At 43.8% G+C, this 27454-nt stretch overlaps 1 protein-coding gene across 2 annotated transcripts in view; it reads left to right on the top strand.

Annotated features, from left to right (window-relative positions):
- Positions 1-27454, top strand: part of GRIN2A (glutamate ionotropic receptor NMDA type subunit 2A) — a 364371-nt gene that overhangs the window by 315590 nt on the left and 21327 nt on the right. For both annotated transcript variants that reach the window (XM_060033044.1, XM_060033045.1), the window contains exon 10: positions 9666-9853. In XM_060033044.1, coding sequence (XP_059889027.1) covers positions 9666-9853 — 188 coding nt within the window. The remainder of the gene's footprint in view (positions 1-9665; positions 9854-27454) is intronic.

The following is a 27454-nucleotide window of genomic DNA, read 5'->3' as shown; positions in this document are numbered from 1 at the left end:
CTTTACTTTGCAGTGAAAATTGATTTGTATATTTTTTGCCTCTGAGTCCTTGTGGGATTTTTTTTTTTTACTCAAACAGAAAGTCACAAAAATTATAATCATCCTCATCAGTTCTCTCAGTCCCATGTAATTAATTTTTTTTCATCTTGATCTTTTGTTAGCACTTTTATGAATTCATGCTATCAAACAGTAAGGCACAGTTTGGTTTTCAATTAATAATGTGTTTGAGGCGCCTTCCATATCTGTAGGTGTCTTTTGCCTTCATTCTCTTTGACAGCTGGAAAGAATTCCATGGTTTGCATACATCACAGTTTATTAGACTGTTTCCCTCCAGGGAGCTCTTAGTAATATGGGCACGTTAAAACTCCATGATGGGGCTTCCCTGGTGGCGCAGTGGTTGAGAGTCCGCCTGCTGATGCAGGGGACACGGGTCCGGAGCCTGTGCTCTGCAACGGGAGAGGCCACAGCAGTGAGAGGCCCGCGTACCGCAAAAAAAAAAAAAAAAAAAAAAAAAAAAAAAAAAAAAAAACTCCATGATGAATTCTCTAGGCACTTCTGCAAGTAATTCTCTAGGAATGATCTCAAGAAGTAGAATTTCTGGGTCAGAGTATTTATATCTTCTAGAAGAGGTTAGTCTTATTCAACTGATTGATTGATTGATTGATTTACTTATTTTCTGAGTGACCCCATGGTGCAGAGCATCAACTTTGAATTGAGAAATACCTAGCTTCATATTCTGACTCTGATAATTACCAACTGTGTGACCTTTGGCAAATTAAATAACCTCTCTGAGACTGTTTCCCACATCTTTCAAATCCTGTCTCCCAGATTCCTTTGAGAATTAAATGAATTGACTTAGGGAAAGTAGCCGGCACTGTATCAGACACGTAATAGGGTTTCATTAAATATTGATTCTTTTCCCAGTCTCTCACTTTCATATATTTTCTGGCCTTTGAGAGTCCCTGTCTTTCAGTCCTAGTGTGCGGCAAGTTTAGCAGGATCATTGTCACTACCAGGAGTGGGTTATGGTGCTTAAAAGCCAGCATCCTGGATTCGAATTCCCTCTCTGCTAACATTCAGCTGTGGGACCTTAGACAAGTTAATTAACTTCCTAGATCTCGTTTTTTTTGTTTATAAGATGATGGTAAGTATGATTTCTTCGCTTCGGAAACATAACTTAGGAACTTGCACTTAGAACTGTTGTAAGGATTAAATGAGATATGCAGGCAAAGAGCAGTGTCTGGCACGTAGGGAACATTCAGGAAAAGTCTGAACAAAGAAAACATTCTCTGTAACATGAGCATTTTTCATAATACGCTGTGCACCATGGAATACCCGCAGTAGAATGTTTACTCTGATCCCAACCCTTGAAGAGTATCTACTAAGAAACTCTATAAAAGATTTACGTGTCAGCTGGAATCAATACCTTTCCTATGACAGAACATGAGTGGTAACATGAAGAAAGAATAGCATTTGCATAGTGCTTTATAATTCATCAAGCAAATTTATAGCCATTCCTTCCTTCAACCAGAGTACGACCACATGGGAGAGGTTGTTTTCCTTCTGGTCAGATGGGGAAATCAAGGTTTGGATATGTGCACAGACTTACCCAAAACCCCACAGTAGTGCTCCTCTGACCCGACATCCCACCTGAGGACATGCGCTCAGATTTGGGAAGCCCTGCAGCAGTGCCTCGAGGATGCGTTGCTTTGGCAGGTGGTAGACAGGTCTGGGAGCACTGACTCTGCGGAACACCCAGGACTGAGACCTCCAGCCTTCGGTTTTCTCTTCTGAAAAATTAAAAGATTGCATTACATGATCTATCACCAACTTGGACAAGGTTAGTTTGTTAAATTCCATGTTAAATTCAACAGTAACGAAGAGGGGATTTTCTGTATCACTTTAACCTTTTCCTGCTTTTGTGGTTGTTAGTCAGTAGGCAAACTGTATGTTTGTATTGTGTTTGCCCTTGTTTCCTTCCCTCCTTCCCTCCCTCCCTCCTTCCCTCCCTCCCTCCTTCTCTCCTTCCTTCCCTCCTTCCCTCCCTCCTTCCCTCCTTCCCTCTTTCCTTCCCTCCCTCCTTCTTTCCTTCCTTCTTCCCTCTCTCTCTTTCTCCATCTCTCTGCCTCCCTCTCCCTCCCTCTTGTCTCTTAGTCTCTCCCCGTAAGTCCATCTCCCTCTCTTCATTCTCTCCCTCTCTGTCTTAACCTCTTTCTCCTTCTCTGTCTCTTTCCCTCACTCTCGCTTTCCTGTTCTTTCCTTTCTCTCTTTCTCTCTCACTGTCTTCCCATTTTCCTTGGAGCCTGCTTCCATCTGTATTTTTCCCTCTCTCGTTTCCTCCCTCCTTCTCTGCCTCTCTCTGTCTCAGTCTTACGGTACTGCACAGAATTTTCTCAGTTAAAAAGTAAATATTCACCATCCATCTTTTTTACCCAATTCACAGTGAATATTACTGGAAGAATTAATCAACACAAATTAAACTGACAACAACAAAAAGCACGCAGAGTGAAATTTGTTATTGACTACAAAGTCATAGACAACTTGAATCTTCTTGGCCACTTTTGCCTCTCTGAACAGTTTTGACCCAGAAGAATTGGACTTGGTGGCAACCATACCCACAAAAGAAAACTCAAAATGGCAGAAGTTATAAATTAGTAAAATGTATTATGGTCCAAATTCTGATCAATGAATCAAATCCTTATAAAATTCCAACACAAAAGAATTGATCCCAGTGAAAGTAGTTTCCAAAAAACTTGGAAACAATTCAACTATGCTATGCGAGACATGGATCTAGGAATTAAATTAATGTAACAGACTTTGCTCTGAAAAATGCTTCCTTAGTGAAAGTGCATCAGTGTGGGTATAATTCTGACTTTGAAGTTTGTATTCACAAACTCAGAGTCATAATGTGATTCTAGGCCATTTTCCTGAAGCCTATTTTAGACCATCCCGTGCTGATGTCAGGTACAATCTCTGTATGTATTGAGTGTCTCCTGCCCAAGCAGGCACATTCAAAGGTATCCTCAGGGGTACCACTTCTTGGCCCATGAATGCCCTTCACCCACTAATAGCCCTGTGTCTGGGTGCTTGACGATGACCTGCACCATCGCTTCTCTGCGCAATGACATCATCACTGCCCCAGCAAAGTCCTGAATTTGCACCAGGGTGTGCAATTTCCAAAACACCTTCACTCCCGTTTCCATCCATCCAATATCCAGCCCTGTGAATGAGCTATTCCCCCATCTTACAGATGAGAAAACCGAAGCTCGAAGAGGTCCCATGACTGGGTCTCATTCATAGAGCTGGCAAAGGTGGACCTGAACCCCGTCCACTGTTCCACAGTTGCCCAAACGTGCTGACTGGCCTGAATTACTGGCTGACGTGCTCCTCCTCCTAGCGAGGCTTTGATGTGCCCTAAAGAAATACATTCAGTTCTCATCAAAGAGATTCGTTCTTTTTAATTAATTAATTAATTTATTTATTTGGTTTTGGCAGCGCTGCGCACAGGCTTTCTCTAGTTGCCGTGAGTGGGGGCTACTCTTCGTTGCGGTGCGTGGACTTCTTGCTGCGGTGGCTTCTCTTGTTATGGAGCCTGGGCTCTAGGCATGCGGACTTCAGTAGTTGTGACTCACGGGCTCTAGAGCGCAGGCTCAGTAGTTGTGGCGCACGGGATTATTTGCTCCGCGGCATGTAGGATCTTCCCAGACCAAGGCTCGAACCCGTGTCCCCTGCAATGGCAGGCAGATTCTTAACCACTGTGCCACCAGGGAAGTCCCCAAAGAGATTCTTAATTCTCAGTAATGCTTTAGACTAGACCTCCAAAACATACACACATAACACACACACACACACACACACACACACACACACACTGGTTTCATTAATTCATCAGAACAAGTCAATGTCTAGTTAAAGACTTCTTGAATGTTAATGAATGAATAATTAGTTTTAACTATATAATTAGCCTTTAAATGTGCTGAGACCCCCAGAGAGCATCTGAAAACATGCATGAGGAGATGATGAGCTAAAGCTGGAAACTTTTGATTAGGAAATGTCAAGCCACTTGACAATACAAGTCCCTTTCCCCAAAGTGGCCATGCCTTGACTGGGGGCCATGGTGTCCCCTTTTGTAGGGAGAATCAGCTTTGCCGGTAAACAGTCTTGGGGCCAGGAGTGAACATTCAGGCCATCGTGTAGGTACAGGAGAGACCAACGGAAGTAACAGGGTCAGATCTACACACTCCAGAAAGCTGTGGCAGCTCTTCAAAGCTGTCAAAAAATCTGGCAGGAAACTGCTGGGTTAAAGTGGCATGGAGCACACATGACAGTCCTCCTTACTTTGCTTCTTGGCAAATTTGCAGAGAGGAGGTCTTATTTCCCCCTCTCATTCTGAATTACTGTCATTTTTTATCGTTTGCTTTCCTTGAGGGCTGCGGGTGACAGGGAGAGGGTGACAGCACCCACACAGCCTCCGTGATGCCTGGCGGGGGGTGGGCACATGACACAGCCAGCACAGCACAGCATGAATTTTCAGACTCCGGTTCTGTTCCAGCCCTTGCACTGGGGAGCCGAGATGTCGTTTCATTTGTCACAAATGTTTGGAGCAGTGCTCGCCCTTCTGTAGGGAGCAGAGGCAGAGAGGTGGGCTGGGTAGGGCCTCTGTCCCCATCACGGTCCTTAGACCGGATCTTTGAGCCCCACCCACCCAGTGGAAGAAGCACTGAGCCGGTGACAGCCATGTGGCTCGGTAGGAGCTGGGAAGGCAGAGACATAGATGTTCTCCCCTTGAAAAGCAGGAGAAGAAAACACCAAGCAGAGAAGCGTCACTGTGTTCCCTCCCTGTGAGCCCTTAAGCTTCCAGCTGGTGGCTCTGAGTTCTGAGGGGCTCTTCCCTCCAGTGCCAGCCTGTAATCTCTGTGTTGTTCCAAATCCAGTGCTGCCAGTTACGCCGCAGCCTAAGATGTCACTCGGTCTCCCCACCATCGCAGCTCCAATCCCCCGAATGCTTTTGGTCTAAATTGGGCTTCAGGTGGCCTTTTTCTCTTTCTGACCCCCTACCCTCAACCAGAAGCTGTGGCCATCTATGCCTAAATGTCTCCCAGACATGTAGGATAGGATGTGTTGAGGGCAAGAGATGTTTTCTGTGGAGGTGACTCCAGACCTTACAGGGTTGTGCATCTCCTGGGAAAGAGACAGATGAAACTGAACGACCCACCAAGTCTTTTAAAATTGACGACTCTGGTCTGATCCTTCCACTTTTTTCATAACGCTGGGCTTCATGTAGAGCTGTAACCCCCAGTCTGAATCTCCAAGTAGTAGACAGAGCTGTTTCCATTTATTCCACAAGTCTTATGGGTAACATGGTCAGAGTAGTTAGGTCTGTGACCTCTGTCAGCAGACTGTGTCAAGTCCAAATGCTGCTTTGACGCTTACCTAAGCTGGTCAGCTGTGTCCCTTACTTTACCTCTCAGTGCCTCCTTTTCCTCATTCCGTGGGGACGACAGTAGTGCTTCCATCTTTGCTCAGTTAAAAGGACTCAGTGAAATGAGATAATGTGTATAAAGTATTCAGGACTGGATCCGTCCCACAGAATGCATAAACGTTGTAAGCTCCTTTGCTGTAACATCTGAATTCAATTGCACACATCTGTGTGTCTTGAGCATTTGTTATGTGCCGGGCACTGCGCACACATCTCCTTATATAACATCGCTTTATTCCCAACAGCCCTCGAAGGGCAGGTAACGTCTGCTCCACTTTGCAGCGAGAAGAATGAAGCTCAGAAATACAGGTGCCTTGTTCCAAGTCTTTGAACACAAAGCCCACTCTTGAGGATGTCAGTGAGTTTTACATCTTTTCTTTTCAACAATGGGAACATTTTTCCTTCAGTGGGAAAGAGATCAAAGGCACAGGTCTTTGAGTCGGAGCAAGGAGAGCCCAGGGCCCTCGCTCCCTCCACCTCCCCCGCCCACCGGGAGCCACCGTGCCGGCCACTTCAGTAGCTGCCGGCCACGTGCGGCCATTTACACCAGAATCTAAATTAATGAAATGAAATAAAATTTAAAACTCAGGTTCTCAGTTGCACTAATCACACGTTAAGTGCTCAATATTTCCATCATCGTAGAAAGTCCTCCTAGACAATCCTGCCGTAGAGGGTTTGTGTTCAGAGTTCGGAAATACTGCCGATGAGCTTCAGGCTGCCTTAGCCTCTCAGAACCTCACCTGCTCATAGACAACATAGGAGAAAATAATAATAATAAATTTCCCTACTGGGCATTTGTGAGGCCCCGGTGGGACGATGTATGTAAAACGCTGCGCACTTTTGTCAAGCATTGTGCAAACAATGGCCTTGTCTATCAGAGGGCTGTATAAGCCCCAGGATGTTTTTAAACATGCAGGTATCTGTGGCCATTGCATTTAGACCCCAGCTCTCTAGAATCATCAATGAGGGACAGAAGTCACAGTCCACATGGCCCTGTGGTTTCCTTCATGTGTTGTCCTCACTTTGGTCCTGACGTGGCCCTGAGGCCACAGAGAGTCTCCCTGGCCAGACCGCTCTAAGAGCGTGGCCGCCAGCCACCCAGACAAGCCAGCGTGTGGTTGCTTTGCTCAGAATTAACTGTCTTTTGCAGCTGTCCTCACTCTGACTTGATGGCATCTTGCATTTGCAAACTTTGTTTTCCGAGAAAACTTCCCTTTTTCTTTGGGCTCATCCGGCTGTTTTTTGCTCAGCTGAAGATCTGTCATGAAATATGGTAATGATTTGCAGAAATCTGTGCCTGTCCGTAAAATATGAATTTAAACTGCTGTTGGACAACTCTCGTATGAATGCCAGGTACAGTTTTAGATTTCCATTGCAGAAATGCATCAGTGTGTGGTGGGTTAACAGGATGGGGAGGGCTTTCACCCCATGAATACCAACAGGTGGCCTTAACATTTGAATGTACCTAAACGCAACTGTGTGTGTATTTGTTTGGTTTTTGAGGAATTGAGAGAAGAGAGTTGCAGGAATCTTAGAAAGTGTTACTAAAACCCCGGTTCTCGCCATCTCCATGGCAACATGAAGTATTGAGGTGGCAAGCACCCCAACTTCATTAAGAGTACACATGTTGTCCATTTGTCCTGAAGTCCTCAGGGTACACACGTTATCCAGAGTCTCACTTTCCCTCTTGAGATTGACAGAAGGTGACTCTTGGCTTGCAGAACCGTAGGATGCCACAGTTCAAAAGGACCGCAATGACAACCTCATCTCACAGATGAGAAACCAGCAGTGCAAAAGAAGGAAGTGACTTTCCGAGGTGGCACCATCATAGACGTAAATGTAGACTAGAACTCAGATCCCTTCCACCTGCTCCCCCGCCGCTCCTGTCACACGCCGTACTGCCATCATAACATAAACCAACCTTTAAAAGCCCCCCAACCTGTATTTGCATGGGTCTCAGCATTGCTGGCTGTCCAAAAAGGGTGTTTCCTCTTGGTTCGACAGCTCTGTTTGCCATTTCTGTTGGCAATGCCCAGTTTTTCCCCCTCTTCCACTTGGATGATCTGATCCCCTTTTAATACTCTCAGAGTATAAAACTAAGCCTCCAGCCCTACAGCCCTGAGATGAAAGCTTCAGAGTCTTTCTGTTGGTGAGACAAGCCTTGTAGTCTTGCCCCATCTCTAACCATTACAGAAGCAAAAAATTAAAGTGAAGAACACAGCTGTAAACCTTCCAAATAGTTTTCTTCCCATAGGGAGTCCTTCAGCAGCTGTCTTTGGAAGGATGCAGCGTTTGACATCCTCTTCCTGCCACTTTTATTTTATTTTATTTTATTTATTTTATTTTTGCTTCACTGTTGTATGTCTTCTTGTTAGGGAGTGAAGGGCAGTAAAGTTGAGGAAGTGTCAGGAAGTTGAGAACTCTCCCATTTAGTTTTCCTACCTACATTAGAGTTGAGATATCCATCCCCTGTATTCAAGGTTGATCATTTCAGCCTTGTTAAATAACTTTAAAAATTGGAAACAACATACATGCCCACCAATAAAGATGTAGGTCATGAATTAGACACAGCCGTGCCTTTGAGGGGATTACTGGGTGCTTGCCTTTTGGAGGGTGCTGACTGGGAGGGGTAAACAGGACTTCTGAGGTGATAGTGATGTTCTCTACTTCAGTCTGCATGGTGATTTCAAGGATGTACACATATGTAAAAATTTATCTAGTGCTTTATTCCATATAAGGTATACCTCAATAAAAATAAATGTACCAAAAAATTAAAAAGAGTGCTGTACACTGACATAGAAATACATTCACTATGTGTGGGGTTAAACGAGAAAAGAAAGCCATTGGTGAAATGGTTTGCGTGGTGTAATTATATTTGGAGAGTTGAAACAGGGTTGGCAAACTATGTCCCATGGGCCAACCTGTGTTTTGCAAATAACCTTTTATTGGAACAGAGTTGAATTCCTTCATTTATGCATTGTCGCTGGCTGCTCTCATGCTGTGTGTTAATTTCCTAGGGCTGTCATAACAAAGCATTACAAGCTGAGAAGCTTAAACGATAGGAATTTTTTGTCTCAAACTTCTGGAGGCTGAAACGCGGAGATCAAGGTGTCAGCAGGGCTGTGCTGCCTCTGAAGGCACTTGGGAAGGATCTGTCCGGGCCTCTCTCCTGGCTTCTGGTAGTTCCGAGGCTTGTGGCAGCATAACTCCAACCTTCACCTGGCGTTCTCCCTGTGTGCACGTCTGTGTCCAAATTTCCCCTTTTTATAAGGACATCGGTCATATTGGATTAGGAGCCCACCCTGCTCCATATGACCTCATCTTAATTACATGTGCAATGACCCCATCTCCAAATAAGGTCATATTTGGAGGTACTGGGGGGTTAGGACTTCAACATACGAATTTTGAGGAAACACAGCTCAGCTTCATGCTACAACAGAAAGCTGAGTAGTTGCACCAGAGACCAAGCCTAAACTTTATTATCTTGCCTTTATAGAAAAAGTTACCAACCCCTGTTTTAAAAGGAGTGTGTATGTGTGTTTGTGTGTGTGTGTATATGAGGTGTGTGTATACACACATGCATATAAAATTTGGAAAGTTGTTCACAAATTTATTAACAGGTTGCCTCTGAGTTATGGAATTATAGGCAATTTTAATTTTAATTGTATTCTTAATATTTTCTGCATTATTTGGGTTTCTAAAATTTATTATGTAATAATTTTTATAATATAAATGAAACATGTTTCATAAACATGTTTCTTAGGGCAGGAAGAGACATCATTCCTATTTAGTCTCTCTCCCCTTCCTGCACGAAACCATCTGATTCTCCTGTCCCTTAATGGTTTATTTTGTTCTAATGCAAACCTTTCTAAATAGGCCACTGCTCTTCACTGTTGGGAGTGCTAAGGGCAAACACTTGCAAACCAGCAAATTCGACTGTTTACTCACTTGGGCATAAGGATTCTTCATGTCTTTATTTAACTGCCTCTTGAAACTTCGAGAGAAAAGGTTCTGGCTTTTATCTCCTCATTAAAAATAAATCCTTTTATGCTGATGGGATGGAGCCGTCATGAATCATCATCTCCCATGTGAAAGAAAGTGTGTGATGCTGGATCAGGCCTTAGGAGCTGGGCCCTGAGACGGTACCTCGCCTTCCCCGTGACTCCCTGGTTTCTTGTCATTGCAGGAAACTGGACGCTTTCATCTATGATGCTGCGGTCTTGAATTACAAGGCTGGGAGGGACGAAGGCTGCAAGCTGGTGACCATCGGAAGTGGGTACATCTTTGCCACCACTGGTTATGGAATTGCCCTCCAGAAAGGCTCCCGTTGGAAGAGGCAGATTGACCTGGCCCTGCTCCAGTTTGTGGGTGATGGTAAGACCTTGGTTGACCCCCTACTTCTGAGGGACTTGAGACCCTCACATTCTCTGTTTTCTAACTGGCTTTCCAGTAGATCTTTGGGTGGTGAGTTTGCTCACCAAAAGTATTTATTGAGTGCTGATCACATGATACCACAATTCTCGTAATGGAAACCAATTACAGACAACTCAGTAAATTAAAAGGAGTTTATTTTAAGGATGCAGAAGTGTCTATCTCAGTGAATTTAAGAAAGAGTTGAGCAAATAGGTTCAGAGGAAAAAACAGGAACCAGGACAGTCCTGGGGCCTCAACAGCAGGAATTCATAGGTCCTCTCTGTAGAGCAGTGGCTCTCAGTGCGGGGCAGGGATTTTGCCCCCCAGGGGATATTTGGCTGTGTTTGGAGATATTTTTGATGGTCATGACAGGGAGGCTATTTGATACCGGCATCCGTGGGTAGAGGCCAGGGGTGAGGGATGCTGGCAAACATGCTACAATGCCCAGGACAGGCCCCCACATCTCAAAACACAGAATTAATCTGACCCCAAACGTTAATAGTATCAGGGTTAAAAAAACTCTGCTCTAGAGCAGTGACATTATGTAACAAGGCTACAATAAGTCCCAATCTCTATTTGCCAAATTCTAAATTTCAAATTCCAGAGGAAGGATTCCTGATGCATTTTGGGTCAAGCACTCTTTCTTGGACCCATCAGGAGTGAATAAGGGGTGGGGTTACGTTGTACTAACACAACAGCTCCAACTATTATCCTATGGAGGAATGAAGGCGAGCCAATCTCTATAAAGGGAACAGTGAGCAGAAATCCCATGGGTTTCCTCTACAGTCCACCTCTCGGCTGCCTATCGTGCAAAAAAAGGCTGTTTCCACCCTCACGGGGCTTACAGTCTAATGGGATGATGGTACTTCTGTACTCATAGCTGGTGATCTCACCGCAGCCCATTGTTCCCTAGCATGGGTTTTAGAATCCTCTCATGGCTCACGTGGCATGCTAGTTACCCTTGGACTTGCCAAAACTGAGACAGGAAAAGCAAAGGCAGCACAGATGGCAGGTGAACCCTTAAAACTTGAGTAAGTGTGAGTAGGCAACAAAAGCTCAGGGCATAGGGCAGAAGCTGCCTTCAAGAACGGTGGAAGCTATATTCGGAGATGGTGCCAGGACAGCTACGCCTGTCTAGAGCTGGTAGAGGACAGCCTGGCAACCACCATGGCCAAATATGGTACTGAAAGGGGCAGAGGTTAGTGCTGTGGTTGGTGTGAATTTGAACAAAGTGCATAATGCCTTACAGTCTCTACTCCCAGAATTAAACCCCGGATTCTCCCAATGCCATCAAGAAATCTAAGTGTGCTTTATATTTCTCTCCCAAACGAAAGCATCTGCTTCTCTGAATTCCCTATAGGGCATTTGTACCTTCCTCAGATCAAGAGCCGTGTTCTCTGCTGTGTCATAGTGATTTGTGGCTGTGTTGCTCAGCTGTTGCTGTGAAATCTTGGAGGTACATGACAATAGCATGTATTTTGCTCATGCGAGCACAGATTGAGTGGAAAAGCTCTGCCTCAGGCCGTGGTGGCTCCCCTGATGCTGCAAGACCATGGGTCATCTCTGTGGTCTCTGTTCCACCTATGTTTATTCTGGGTCTCAGGCTGAAGGGGCAGCACCTACCTGGGACAAGCTCTTCCCTTGGCTATGATGAAGGCAAAGGAAAAAACACCTACCTGCACGTGCACATTTCAAGTCTCTGCTTTGTCAGATCCACGTCGGCTAACACCCTTCTGTCCAAAGTAAGTCCTATGGCCAAGCCCAAAGTATACTCTGGAGGTATACTCTGCCTTGTGTGGAGGAGTTTGGCAGTTAGATGACAAGGCATGTGGACACAGAGAGGAGTGAAGCACCCCTCCACCACAGTGCTTGACTAAGCACCTCCACGTGGGGTGCAGTTCTCGGTAAACGAGAGTCTTGTTTCCAGCAGTAAACACTACAAAATCTTGGGCATGACAGGTAACTGGTCAATGAAGGATTGAATGGATAAATACATGCATGGATGAATGGTTGGTGTCAGGATGCATTTCATTTGACAGGAAACTTTTAAATATGATGGGTAGCTGTCAAATAAGTCAGTTCTAACTCTACTCCTACCTACCACTGCTGTCACTCTTGCAGCATCTATTATGAAATAGCAACATATTTGGGGAATAGAATATGCCAATCACCATACCGGATGCATTACATGTGTTCTTTAATTTAATATTCGTTAACAACTTTATGAAGTTAAATATTGCTTATACTCATTTTACAGAGGAGGAAACTTCAGCTCAGCGGGCTTGTGAGTCCCCTAGTGAGTAAGTGGCAGTCTTACTTAAGGGGCCTTACTCTGGACGGGGGTCGATCATGTAAGACTCTTGTTTCATTCAGTTCTCTAGGACGTCTATCAAAGTTGGCTAATCAGATGCTTGAGATATATGGAAACTTTAGGAAAAAGTAATTGTGTATGTGTGAACAATATCTATTGTCCCATTTACAAATGCTTCTGTGAAAGGGGTAATTTTTCTTAGCCTCAGTTCACTCATCTTCAACTAAATGCAGAAATATTTACCTGATAAGGCTGTCATGAAGACAAAATGAGAGGTTCTATGTAAAGAGCTAGCTAAGTACAGCCACCTGGAAATAGAAATGGTTCAATCAATGCTAGCTGTTGCCATCGTCACCCCCAGCGCCATCAACGCCATCATCACCCTGCTCCCCCTCCCCCTCCTCGTCGTTGTTGTCCATCCACAAATCCAGCATTCAGCACAGCCCGGTTAGCGTCGTGGTTTTGATAATACGGTCAAGTTAGCATCATGGAAATGCGGTGCTGAACAGAGAATGTCCTCTTTGTGGCAAATTAAAAAAAATAAAAAGTAAAGGCAGCCAGATAAGCCAGAGGTGTGTTCTTTGTACGAGCAGAGCATCCAGATTCTTGGAGATATTTTCTGTCCCGACTCGTGGCTTTTCTGGTCAGACTCTCTGGGCTGGAAAATGTGTCTTCACAGCTTCATCTTTAGAGACCGCCCGGGGGCAAAGACATTGGAGAGAAAATGACGTTGCTCCAGGGGGCGTCTTAAGATAATCTTCTCGGAAAGCGTGTCCAGTTCTGAATATCTCTCTAGGAGTAAATACATGAATTAACACATCTGCGTAAATATTTCACTTATCTCAGGCAGCTTCAGCAGGATTAATTATGCTTTGAAATTAGACCTGGAAAGAGCACAGTGCTGAGCGGTCCCCAATTATTATTCATCCTCTGGAATGGAGTGTTTATCTCTTGTTATAGAGTAGCTTCGGTGGACGATTACAAGTCTAATGAGTGTCAAAAGTATAAAAAATTTTCCTAATGAGCTGTGTAAATATAACCTTTGAATGGAGTGTTTGGTTATTGTGAAACCTCTTATGTGAAGCCTGCCAGGCATTTCCCTAGGAAACAGGCTACTGATCTCCCTTAAGAGACGCACAGGATCCCAGTAAGACCTTTCCTTCCTTTTCCTGTCTAACTGTCGTGTTCTTTCTGGAACAGTGGAGTGCACCATGGGGACACTCAAAGGTACTTTTCAGCATTGATCATCAATACCCAACGTTTACTGAGAAACACACATTCTCAGGCACTGATGTTCCAAGAAGGCGATCTCATGGTCTTTTCCTTCTTTCTTTCAAGGAGCTTACAGTCCAGTTGGTTGCCAATGTATGAAACTAAAATATCTAATCTCAAAGTATGAACATATTTGTAATAATGCGTATATATCTATGAGTTCATATATACTATATATGTGTTTATATATATACATAGCTATATATACTCTTTGGTATCTTGGGTAGGTGAGAGAATGCTCAAGGAGAAATATGAGATAGATCAGCTTTTTTTTAAATGGAAGAATGAAAAGACAGAATAAGTCATAAAGAAAACAAGTAAGATCTAGACAAAGATAAGAATAGGCCAAAGTTCACAAAGCCACATTCATTAACTTATCCTGCGACCAGCAAGTAACTGGTGGGTCCCTGTTATCACCCTGGCACCTAAAAGCTGACAGCTGAGTGAGAACATAAAGAATGAGTAAGTCTGGGACCTAAAAAAAATGGCATTTCTGGTTTCGAAGGGGAGGTTGAACAGGAGATCTCTTAGGCCCCAGCAATCTCATGGATTTCGTAATTTTTTATGTGATTCTGGGATTTGAAGAGTCAGAAGGAAGATCATAGAGGTTAAAGCACTTTCGATGTATAGAGGCCAGCCAAAAGATATCAGGGAGAACAAGATGATATAATAATATTATTCAGAAGCAAGCGATGCTGAGAAAATAGAAGGAAACCATCGTTTTTAAAAATTTATTTATTTTTGGCTGCATTGGGTTTTCGTTGCTGCGCAGAAGCTTTCGCTAGTTGCGGCGAGCGGGGGCTACTCTTCGTTGCGGTTCACCGGCTTCTCATTGTGGTGGCTTCTCTTGCTGCGGAGCACGGGCTCTAGGCGCACGGGCTTCAGTAATTGTGGCACACAGGCTCAGTAGTTGTGGCACACGGGCTTAGTTGCTCTGGGGCAGGTGGGATCTTCCCGGACCAGGGATCAAAGCCGTGTCCCTTGCATTGGAAGGTGGATTCTTAACCACTGTGCCACCAGGGAAGCCCTATCATATACTTCTATAAATTATTTATATGGTGTATTCCATTGCACTTATGTTTAGGTATATATGATAGATATCATATGTAAATATTTGAAAGATATGACACATGTATCTGTTGTATTCATATTGTATTCTAGGATAACCAACTCAACCTATTTTGCTGGGACTCTCCCAGTTTTAAAACTAGCTAGTGACCCCAATTATATCATACTTGGGCATATATGATAAATATAATATATGAAATGTTTTCAAGATTCCATCTATATCATTTCAGTTGGATAGGTGCATTGGGTTCCCTTTGTCCCTTTTGTACTGCAACTTTGCAAGCAATCGCCTTAAAGACTCATTCAAATTGGTAACAAATCAGAAAGGACCACACCCTCTGCTCTTGTGTCAATAAGGAACCTTGCAGCGATAGACTCCAGAGCTTTGGAAAGCACCACGCCAGGGTAAGATGCTCACAGGTCTTGGAGCGGGGGAGTGCTGGGGGGGGTGGTAGTCAGTGGAGAATCCCCCTCCCTGCTTCCGGGTGGGTCAGTGTTAGTGTTCCTGATTCCTTTATTTGTTGGCGGCTCTTCCACTGAAGCTCGCAGGATGGCTTTTGATGGTGAGAGACCCCGTGCTGCCAGCCAGAGTCGAGGGTGTTTGTGCGATTGCAGAAGTTCTTTGTGTATCTAATTAGGATTCTCATAAATTGCTCTGAGCCACTGGATGGGTGGCTAACATCCTCAGCACTGTCCTCATCCAGCTTCCCAGCTTAATATTTTGGGCCAACATCCGAGTCTCAGGGAGAGCTCGACACCCCTGCAGCCTGGGTGGTGAGGCACCCACGCTTCCACTCTGAGGATGGGCACGTCTCTGCGTGGCTTTTGCAGCCCGTCTTCTTAGGGCTGGCTTAGGAAAGGTATGGCGTGTGGGTTGAGGAAATCACTGAAGGCCACTTCACTCCTAAATATTTTCCCTGCTCGGCTGCCTACGGTATTTGAAATTCCACCATTTGGAATTTTTTTCAGGTAAGCGTGGATTTTTCCATGCAACCCCCTTTAAAAATGGAGTCCCTTCTTACATCTTCTCTGAACCCATTTCCTACTCTGATATCTGACCCATCCTTCAGCCCATGTACTCCTCCATTTCCTTAAAGACCACAGCTCTAGATATGCTTATAAACTATAAACTCCTTTAGCTCCATGCTTACAGCATTCTTGTGGCATTTAGCAAACCAACACATAAAAGGGGTGCAATGGAAGGTTCTGCAACTTCCTAGCTGCATGGCCAATCTATTTCTCTGAGTGCCAGGTTCCTCATCTTTAAATTGGAGTTGTTTAAGGATTGAGTGTGAGAACAAACATAAAGAAACTAGGCCGGTGCTTGGCACACACTAGACGCCTACTCCTTGCTGTCCTCTCCACGTCCCCTGTCCCCTGCCGTGCCCTGCACTGTCAGTCCCTGGAGGGCACACTCTTTTACGTCCATTCTTGTTGCCCTTTCGTTTCCCCTAGGACTCGTTCCTGAGCTTCGCACATAGTAGGTGCTCAAATAAAACTCCGTGGATGAATGAATAAATGAATGAATGGATTTGAAAACACCACAGATATACTTTGGGGGGGGCTTATTTCATTAATTAAATATCTTCTCTGATGAAGGGGATGTTTTCTTCTTTGGGAAGGACATCAGGTGTCTCTAGGGAAGAGACCCAAAGAGGTAATCACTAAATCACTGTTCAGTCTGACAATCTTCCCAAACCTCTGACCCCCATATTCACTATGAGACAGGCAAGTTCTTCTGTTGTCTAATTTGTGTGCTATAGTAGGCAAATATCTCTGTTTTACTTTTTCTTTTTAACGCAATTTTTCTGGGAGAGATAATCAGCAAGATTAGATATTCCCTGGCTTTTAGAACCGGAGTGGATCGTAAATCGTTGGTGAGTTTGTGGTTTGTAATCAAGGAGGTGAATGAGAGAAGGAGTGTTTTCCTTAGGGTTTGGCAAACTATGACCACGTCTCCAATCCAGCCACTGCCTGTTTTTGAAAGTGAAGCTTTATTGAAACACAGCCACATCTGTTCATTCAGGTATTGTCAGTGGCTGCTTTCACTACCATGGCAGAGTTGAGTTGTTGCAACAGAAGCTATAGGACCTGCAGAGCCCCAAATATTTACTATCTAGCCCTTTATAGAAAAAGTATGATGACCCTGGTCGTAGACTGTCTGGAGAAAGACAAGAAAGGCAGAGAAGACTTGAAATTGTAGGTTCTTCCGAGGGAAGGGAAAAGATTTAGATGGAAAAAGGAAGAAAGAGGCAGATAGGAAAGAGGGACAGGGAATATGAGGGGAAGAAAGGAAAGAAGAGCAGGAATAAAATGATAAAGGGATAAAGGAGAAAAGAATGGTCCAAAACGAAGGACAGAGGAAGAGATAGGGAAAAAGAGGAGGAGGAAAAGGAGAGATGAGAGGGCAAAGAAAGGCAGGATGGGGAGAGGAGAGACCAGAGAGAGCAGTGTGCTGGGACTAGTCAGGCAGTATTCAGCCTGGGCATCTAGAGCAGGCTGGTTTGTTCATCTGAGCCATTAGCCATATTGAAGATGACACTGAACAAGCTGGCAGCCGTCCGCTACCCCTTCTCGGCTCCTTGGTGGAGCTGGGCACATACCCCCGGCTGACTCACTCCTGCCTCGGAGAAGTCTAATCTGTCTCCTGCTGGCCTCCCTTGCCCTCAATTCTTCATGACATAGGCCCCTGTGTCCTCAGATGACTCAGCAACACCCTATGTCAACCAGTAGCCTCGGACCATTTTAAGAGATAAACACCAAAATAAGGATGGGGGATGTGTGGGAGAGGAGGTGCCGAGAATCTGGGAACTTACTTGGAGAGGGAAGAGACAGTTTTCCATGACTCTAAATGGAAGTCATTCAAAGCTACCATTATCATTGTTATGTTATTTTTATGGACGTTTATAATGACAGGTAACACAGAGGGATAACTATGGGTCATAAAATAATCTGTCTTTATATGTATTAATTTCATACAGTCCTCACGGTGATTCAATGACCTGAGTTATGATTACAACTCCCTGTCTACAGGTTGAGGAAACTGAGTCACAGGAAGGTTAAGTAATGTGTCAAGCTAGTATGTGGCCAGTCTGACCTGGGCAAGCAGGCTCCAGGGCCTTCGTTTGAACCATTATGCTGTATTGCTTCTCCTTTATCTGCCATAACCCTCCCAGACATCTCATAAGGCAGGCGTTACCACCTGGGAAGGGGCAAAGCTGTGATTTAAACACAGGTGGGTCAGCATCCAGCCTCTGTTCCTTCCTCTTTCACTGAAGGAACAGCATGGTTCGCCTTTAGGTGATGCTGGGCAAAATAACTTGGCGACAGGGGTTGAGGGTGGGAGAGAAAGTGACCTATGTTTTTTCCATCTTTCCACGGAGAAGGAGACTTGTCCATGCCCCAGGCACTGGCACCATGGGAAAAGACTCAGCCTAATTTTTGAGATCATTCAACCCTGGCAGTTTGGGGAAAACTCAGGACCCAGAAGCAAGAGATGAGAAGGAATGAAACGGGGACAGGATGTATAAGAGGAGTCAGATGTTTGGCCCCAATACAGGCTTGCAGAGCAGCCTCTCCAGGTTCACAAGGACCGTCTTGGTTGCTGGTATTTCTTGTTCCCCACAGAGGTCCTCGGAGCTGCATAATCCCCAGCATTTCAGAAAGTTGTTGTTCCTTGCTAAACGTATTTTAATCAAATTGAGACTTCAAAGGTGGAAATCACAGTTTGGGCTGAGCAAGACTACTCTGTAAATCACAGACTTTGTAATCAAGTTAGCAAAGGCCAGGGACCATAGACAGAGCCCCCCAATTTATTCACACATTTGCTCATTCATTCATTCGTTCTCCCTCTAGACATTCATCAACAAAGAATAACTGAGCAGCTTCCAAGCTCCAGGTGGTGGGACATAAAAATGCTTAAAGGCTTTTGCTCTGTTGCCTTCACAGTCACCTTACTTACAAAGATGCTTCTGGAACTTCTGTGTTCGTCAGACTCACTTGGGGAGCCTGTTGAAAGTACAGATACCTAATTTTTCACCCCACAGGGCATTTTTACATCTTCTCTGGGTGATTCTAATGCACAATAAGACTTAAGAACCACTCTTTAGAATAACAGTATTTAGCATTTAGAAGCCGCTTATTCTCTGATTAGCAGGTACTGGATATCAATGTCAGTGGCCAATAGACCCCACCCATTTGGAGTCTATGAAGTTGGATGTTGGCCCTGTGTTTTATTCATCCTCCTTCTCTCAGGTCTCTTACTTGAGTTTCCATATCCAGAGACCTTGGTGATTGTGAAAACCCAAGGAAGAAATGGTGTGGAGCTGTGTCAGCCTGCACGCTGACCACAAAAAGGAACATAGGAGATACTGGGTTAGACCGTTAACAGAAGTAGTCAAATAGGCTTGAATGTTTCTCATTCAGAAAGGAACAAAATAGACATGAAAGTGTTTGTTGCTTCCAAAGATTTCGTTGTCATGTATTGACTATAATAACAGCATTAAAAAAAAAAAAAAAAAGCAGGCAAGACTGAAAGACCCACATTTGGGCAGAAAATGAGCCAGTGTTTCTATTGATTAAATTAGATCTGGAACCAGGTTTGGATTGGATGGTTGTCCTGATTCCTTACACATGCAGATGTGGTCTCATTGGAAACCACCAGGGACATGTGGCCGGAAACCATTACTGATGAGTTGACTGAGTCTGATTTTTTCCTATGGATTTCATTAATGCTCCCACTCTATGTGGGTGACTTTTACATGTACCCAAACCTCATTTATACACAAAATAGCAGCTTTGATGATATATACCCAAAGGCGGTGATGATTAAAATGAACGTTTGATGCCCAGCAACTAAGTCACTTTGAGCCTCCTATGACCTAAAAACGAAGTCCAGGGCAAACTACTCATTCGGAAATAAAATGTTTTCAAAGGAAGAAATGTGTCAATCCTAAGCATAGAGTAGCAATAAAGGACTTAACTGCTCCTTCACTGGCCTGTGACCAGATGGTACCATAGAAATTAGACTTGTTTATCTCCCTACTAATTTTAACTAGAGACATATTTGGAATAATAATGGAATGGCACTTACTGAAGAAACAGATAAAATCCATAAATATCCTGGAGAGCCATTGACTCTCCCTCTCTGTTAAAGCTCTGAGGGTTTTCATCTGTGTAAGTTCACAGTGAATTTCCCGATAGGTCTCTTGAGATCCAGAGTTGCAGTGTTTATTATCAATCTGACACCAGGATTAGAACAAGGTCAGCGGTGCCATATTCCTGCCTGACAAGCAGTGAATCAGTCAAACCAGGGAAAGTCAAATGTTGAGAGAACCATCAAAGGTGAAATGAAACATAATGAATGGTTTGCTGGTAAGTCAAACACTGATGTCACAGACCCTTATGTAGGATTTACGGGATGGATAAGCAATGACCTCAAATCCCTCTCGGTCTACATTTTTTTAAATAAATTTATTTATTTTTGGCTGCGTTGGATCTTTGTTGCTGCATGCAGGCTTTCTCTAGTTGCGGCCAGCAGGCGCTACTCTTCCTTGTGGTGCGCGGGCTTCTCATTGCAGTGGCTTCTCTTGTTTCAGAGCACAGGCTCTAGGCGCGTGGGCTTCAGTAGTTGTGGCACGCAGGCTCGGTAGTTGTGGTGCACGGGCTTAGTTGCTCTGAGGCATGTGCGATCTTCTTGGACCAGGGATCGAAGCCGTGTCCCCTGCATTGGCAGGCGGATTCTTAAACACTGTGCCACCAGGGAAGTCCCAGTCTACGTTTTTTTGAACACTTTAATTTGGAAAGGCAACATAATATACACATAAAATCACCCCAACCTACTACCTTAACATAATCGTTTTCAAGTTATATATTACGTTCTGAACCTTGTTACTTACAGACACATTTCTTTAAATAAGTATAATTATTGGTTATATACACTTTTATGTTCTACTGTTTTCATTTACCAGTATATTTTAAACATTTTTGCATGGCGTTACATAATCTGGTCCTCACAGTTATTTTAATTTTTGCCTAAAATACCATAATCATTATTAAGCCATAATTCATTACATTATTTTCCTAACGTTAAACACTTCATTTTTTTCCTAATGTAGATAATGCTGGAATGAACATCTTTCTGCCCGTTGTTTTTCTCTTTTGAATTGTTTATTTGTAACAATCTCTTAGATGTAGATTTTGAAGGGTTAATGGCTGTAAACATCTCTAGGAGCCTCACTCTGTAGTCTCATATTAATGCCCCAAAGGTTTGTCTCCATTGAAAAGTGCTTCTAATAATGAATCAATGGACCAATTTTACAATAACCTAGCAGCATCGAGTGTTACCATTTGTTTTGATATTTTAGGAGGTGCAATGTTGCCTTAATTTGAATTCCTTCAAATACTGGTGAAAATGGGGGGAAAAAGTGAGTTGTCTTTTCATCTTTTGGGGGCATTTAACTATTTTTACATACAAATTTTAGTGGACATTTTTGTATATCCTGGTAATTTATTACAACTTTGGTGGTACCATTTCACACACAAAAAAAATCATAGATGTAGCAGCTTGGCATGCAGTTAAGAACAAAGGCTTTGGGTTCAGATATAAGAACTGACCTTTACCAGTTCTATGACCTTAGGAAATTTACTTACCCTTTTTTTTTCTTTTTGCGGTATGCGGGCCTCTCACTGTTGTGGCCTCTCCCGTTGTGGAGCACAGGCTCCGGACGCACAGGCTCAGCGGCCATGGGTCACGGGCCCAACCGCTCTGCTGCATGTGGGATCCTCCCGGACCAGGGCACGAACCCGCGTCCCCTGCATCGGCAGGCGGACTCTCAACCACTGTGCCACCAGGGAAGCCCTACTTACCCTTTTTAAGGGCCAGTTTCCTCCTCTTTCAATTGGGGATTGTAATGGCACCAATCTCACCAAGTTAAATAGTATACTTGGTATATACCCATCAAACAGTAGGTACCCAATAAATATCATAGATGATAACAATGATTAAATTGGGATTTATTCTTGTTCATATATATATTATTTTGTAATCATTTTATTTCCATTTTTGATTGCTTAAATCAGGATCCTGCAAATTATGGCCCACGTTAGCCCATTGCCTATCTTTGTAAATAAAGTTTTATTGGAACACATCCCATCCTTTCATGCACTTTGTGTTTTTATGGCTGCTTTCGAGCTGCAAGGTCAGAGCTGAGTAGTTGTGACAGACACTATATGGCTCGTAAAGCTGAAAATATTTACTAATTAGCCCTTTACAGAAAAAGATTGCTGACCTCTGGCTTAAATTATAAAAGTAAAACATGTCTTGTTAAGTAATTCCAATAATATGGAAGAATTTGACATAGCTCATGCCCCTTCATCCTTTAAGACATTTTTGTTAAAAAAAGTTCATATTTCTTTAAAAATGAGGTTTTTATTTTCTGTTTAGGAAGTCAGCTTCCTTCCACTTTCTTGTTATTCCCTCTTTTGACCCCCAAAGTGGAAGAACACCTTAGACCTCTACTATGCCACTCTTCTTTTTTTTTTTTTCCCCTTCTGTGGACTGTAATATACAGTCAACCTTGGTATCAGTGGGGACTGGTTCCTTTGGTTCCCTCAGTTACCAAAATCCACAGATGTTCAAGTCCCTTATATAAATGGAGTAGTATTTGCATATAACTTATGCACATTCTCCCACATACTTTAAATCATCTCTAGGTTACTTTTAATACCTAATACTATGTAAATGCTATGTTAATAGTTGTAAATACAATGTAAATGCTATGTAAATAGTTGCGGCTGCACTGCAAATCAAAGTTTTTCTTTTTGGAACTTCTTGGAATTTTTTTCTGAAAAATTTTCAATTTGTGGCTGGTTGAATTCGGGGATACAGAACCCGTGGATACAGAGGGCTGACTGTACATTCATTATATTGCACAGATCTCAGTGCCCAGGCAAATTTTTGTATATCTGTGTAACTGCCACCCAGATTGAGACCTAGAACATGACCAGCACCCCAGAAAGGTCCTTCGTGGCCTCTTACAGCCAATATCGCTCCCAGAGGTAACTGCCATTCTGCCCTCCATGGCCATGGGTAGGTTTTGCCTTCTTTTTAACTTTAAATAAGTGGTGGAATCATACAACATATATTCACTTGTGTCTTTTATGACTTGGATCCATATTACTGCATTACTAATCAGAGCTTACTGTTTTTTTCATTACTACATGGTATTCCATTGTACAAATACACTGTAAGTTACTTATACACTTGCTATTGATAGACATTTGTGTTATTTCTCATTTTTGTCTTCTTTGAACATACTTGCACATATTTTTGGTGCATGTAGGCACTTAATTGTTGGGGAATGCACCAGGGAATGAAACTCCTGGGCCATAGGATGTACATATACTCCACTTCAGTAGATACTTCTAATTTTCAGAAGAAGTACAACCAATTTACATTCCCACCAGCAGTGCATGTGGCTCCCCTAATTTATTTTGTTGTTGTTCTTTAATTTTTCTAATTTAATTTTTATTTTATATTGGGGTATAGTTGATTTACAATGTTGTGTTAGTTTCAGGTGTACAGCAAAGTGGTTCAGTTATACATATACATATATCCATTCTTTTTCAGCTTCTTTTCCCATACAGGTCATTACAGAATATTGAGTAGAGTTCCCTGTGCTATACAGTAGGCCCTTGTTGGTTATCTATTTTATATATAGTTGTGTGTTTATGTTAATCCCAACCTCCTAATTTATCCCTCCCCCCTCCTTTAATTTCTGAGTGCCCTGTTTCTACCTTCCGTGAGAGAGGTAAAGCAGGCTTGTATAACTGAATTCTCGGTGTGTTCCTCAGGGTCTGTGTGGTTGGTTGTTGTATGATCATAGCCAATAGCTGAAAGACCCAGATTCCATTCCCAGCTTCTTTATCTTGACTTCAGCTGCATCGTAGCGGAATGGGACGAGAGGATCGTCACGTCTGTCCCAAACACTCTCCTGCGTTGGAATCTGAACCTGACTACTCCCCTACCCCACACACTCTCCCAGGCATCTCTGGCCACGGGCTCACCCCCGTCTGGTACTTCAGACTTGGGATACAGGAGAGGAAGCCAGAGGAGCACCACCACCATTAATAGGGAGAGGAGGCTGTCATCAAATGGGATGGGCGAGCTCTCGTAGGGCCCAGCCCAGCCCTCCAAGTCACCCCACCACGCTCCACAGAAAGAGAAACCGGGTCTTCTTCTGCTTTAGTTGTGGATAGCTCTGACAACAGGTACAGGATCCTCCCTATAAGGGCTTCATTTCTCCCTTCTGTTCTTCTCTTTCCTCTTTCTTCCCTCTCTGCTCCTCCATTTTCTCTCCTCTCTTCTTTCCTTTTTTCTCTCTCCTTCGCTTTCTCCTTCAAGCCACAACCAAGTCTTGAGTGCCCACTAAGCTCCCTGCACTGTCCCAGGCATTTAAATGCAGATAAATGGACAGTGGGTGTGATCGCTTTGCTTAAGGATTTTACAGTCTCAGAGAGCTTGTTGGTAGCACTTCAGTTAAAAAGGAACTGAAAGGCGGTGATGTCATGTTACTTGCTGAAAGAAAGAAGATATTTCTTGGCACGGGTTGTAGGATTATTGCTATCTTTTTCTTTTTTTTTCCTTACATTCCCAGCCTTTTAAAACACAAGGATCTTTCTGTGATATTAAAAGGCCCTCACACTCTTACACAGTGAGTCATAGGATTTTGAGGACTATTGATGGAGAAAATGTGCAGTGTCAGAAAGCTACTATGAATCCACTTACGCTCGCAAATGCATACTCCTTTACCTTTATAGCAACTTGACCGTCTACAGGCGTGTGAAGCTGACTCCAGAAGGGCTTGGTACGCAGGATTTCCTGGACTTCTTGCCGTTTTTCTGCAGTCTTCCTCCAGAGAGTTATATTTCGCCAACTCCACCCTCTAATGGAAAATTGTGACCATGTACGTTGTTTGATGCTTGATGGAGTTGCCCAATCCTCTCTCCTCTTTTTCCTTTTTCTTCTTCGAGAGACACAGGTTGGGGACCTGTGTGCATAAAATTCCCCAACACCAACTTGCACGGCTGATCAGGTGGCCTATGAAATCTCAGCCAGATGGCGACAGGCAGCAGTGAGTTCTGCAACACTTGAGCTCCATCCGCAGAGCAGAGACCTCAGTTGGAAGGTGGTGCTAAAACCTTTATGGCAAAGACAGCCCGTGTGTGCATCTAACTGGGTACATTTAAGCCTAGCCCTATTTTTATTTTGGTTTTGTGACTTCTCAGCATTATACAGAAATGGAATATTCTGACATTTAAATAAGGGAGATTTATCTTCCAAATTCAGTCTATTTGTGTCCAGAATCTTGTACTATTCCTCTCCTCCCCCCAAAGGTACTTTTTTCTCTCTAGCAAATTGTTCAATTTAGAGATCATGGATACAGAGGTCCTAGGCTCTGGAATGCCATTATTTCCAGATCCAAGGTCATCTGGCTTTTAATCTAGAGTGTGGTAGCGAAGCAAGGCCCCAAGGTCAGTGATCAGAAGGTCTGGCTGACCTCACTCTGTTCCAAAGCCACAGACTACATCCCAGCTCTGACCAGCAGCTTCCTTCCAGGGCAACTGGTAAGGAAAGGACTTGGTCTCAGTGCTGCAGCCCCCAACCACCATCACTCCCAGGACCACAGCTCAGAGCTCACAGAGACCGGATCTGTTCTCACTGAGAACATAAGCCTGTTGATGAGGGTGCCCTATATTTTCTACAAAGAAAGTTGTTCCTTTGCCATTCCAATTCCATTCGGGCTTCTCAGAAACCCAAAGTGGCCGGTCCCTGGGGAAAGACATGAAACAGGATTGAAACGGGGTCAGTTTCCCTCTCAGTGTTCACAGCAAACCCTAATGGGATCAGCAGCAACATCCCCCTGACGCCTTTAGGCTGTAGACGGAAGGTGCATCTCTGTGGGGGCCCACTGGACTCTATCACTGGCATCTTTGATTGGAACTTGCTTTCCCCAAGGGTCAGCCTTGATTTCTGTGTTTCAGAAACTATTCCTGACCCCTTTGCCTGGGGTTTCACAGATTCCTTCCTCTCCCTAGCTCTTGCTGATCCTCGGACCAGTAGATCACAAGCTGATCAAGGAGAGGAGACTCGTGTCATCTACAGTCAACACAGTTTTATGGACCACCTACTATGTGCCAATTCCTGTGCCAGGGACTGGGGATACAGGAAGAATAAGACAAGATCCCCACCCTGAATAAACTCACCTCCCAATGGGGAGAACTTAGAAGCAAGTGGCAGTTATATTCCAGGGTGACAGGTTCTCTATTGAGGAGATATCCAAGATGTCATGGAAGGAGAAAACATAGTCTCATACTCACATCCCTGTGCATTCAGGGAAGACTTCCTGGAGGTGGAGACCTCTGAGCTGGACCCCAAAGATAGCCATTGCCAAGTTTTCAGCACGATACCATGCAACTGGTAGATCCAGAGTAAATTGTTATGGGTGGTGGTGATATTAATAACAGTTTACAATGGATCCTCATCAGCAATTTCTTACAGGTGACTTTCTCCCAGTCACTTCAAAGCCTGGGAGCAGGAGAGTTTAGTCTGCCTGTACTGCCTGCCTCTGAGACCAGGGGAGGACCCTGACAGATCTGTATCACTGGGATAGAATTTACTGGTGACCTTCTTGCACACTATAGCACCATTGTTCAAATTTGCCATTCCTCACCCACCTGTAACAGCCAATCTTTTTTTTTTTTAACTTTTTATTTTATATCAGAGTATAGCCGATTAACAATGTTGTGATAGTTTCAGGTGCACAGCAGAGGGACTCAGCCATACATACACATGTATCCATTCTCCCCCAAACTCCCCTCCCATCTAGGCGGCCACATAACATTGAGCAGAGTTCCCCGTGCTATACAGTAGGTCCTTGTTGGTTATCTGTTTTAAATATAGCAGTGTGTACATGTCGATCCCAAACTCCCTAACTATCCCTTCCCCCCACCTTCCCTCCTGGTAACCATAAGTTCGTTCTCTAAGTCTGTGAGTCTGTTTCTGTTTTGTAAGTAAGTTCATTTGTATCATTTCTTTTTAGATTCCGCATACAAAGGGTATCATTCGATATTTCTCTTTCTCTGTCTGACTTACTTCACTCAGTATGACAATCTCTAGATCCATCCATGTTGCTACAAATGGCATTATTTCATTCTTTTCAATGGCTGAGTAGTCGTATTCCATTGTGTGTATATATATATATATATATATACACACCACATCTTCTTTATCCATTCATCTGTCAATGGACATTTAGGTTGCTTCCATGTCTTGTAACAGCCAATCTTACACGTGGTTTCCAATTACAGGCCAGGACTGCAAAAACATGGACAGCAAGTGAAGAATCTTGGGTCTACCAGGCATACAGCTAGTCTCATCCAATGGCTCCACTGTTCCCAGGACACCCCAGATCCTTTAGCACAAAAGCTGAGTCCTTTGCCATCTGGCTCCTGCCCTTCAGGCCTCTCCTTTGATGGCTTCTTTCTTCTCCCAAATTTTGAACCATCCTCTGATGGCAAAACATTCCATGTTTCTTGCTACCTCCAGCCCTATGCAAATTCAGTCGTCTCATTTTGCCATAATTACTGGTTTGCAGGACTGTCTCTCCAGCAGGACTCTGAGCTGATAGAGGCCAAAGACTATGTGTTATTCATCTCTGTGAAAATACAGAGATGCCGATCTCGTACTAAGTGCTTTAGTAATGTTCTTTTTACAATGGATGAACGAGTGAGTGAATGAATGAGTGAGGGAGTAAGGCACAACCCAATGAGGTCCTCAGAGACCCCCAAAGCATTAGCTTCCTTGACTGGGAATGAAACAGAACGTCAAACCCAGCTTCTCAAAACCACAC

The sequence above is a fragment of the Delphinus delphis genome, chromosome 15 (assembly GCF_949987515.2).
Source record: "Delphinus delphis chromosome 15, mDelDel1.2, whole genome shotgun sequence".
In the NCBI taxonomy this organism is placed as follows: Eukaryota; Metazoa; Chordata; class Mammalia; order Artiodactyla; family Delphinidae; genus Delphinus; species Delphinus delphis.
This window is presented reverse-complemented; position numbering and strand designations above follow the sequence as displayed.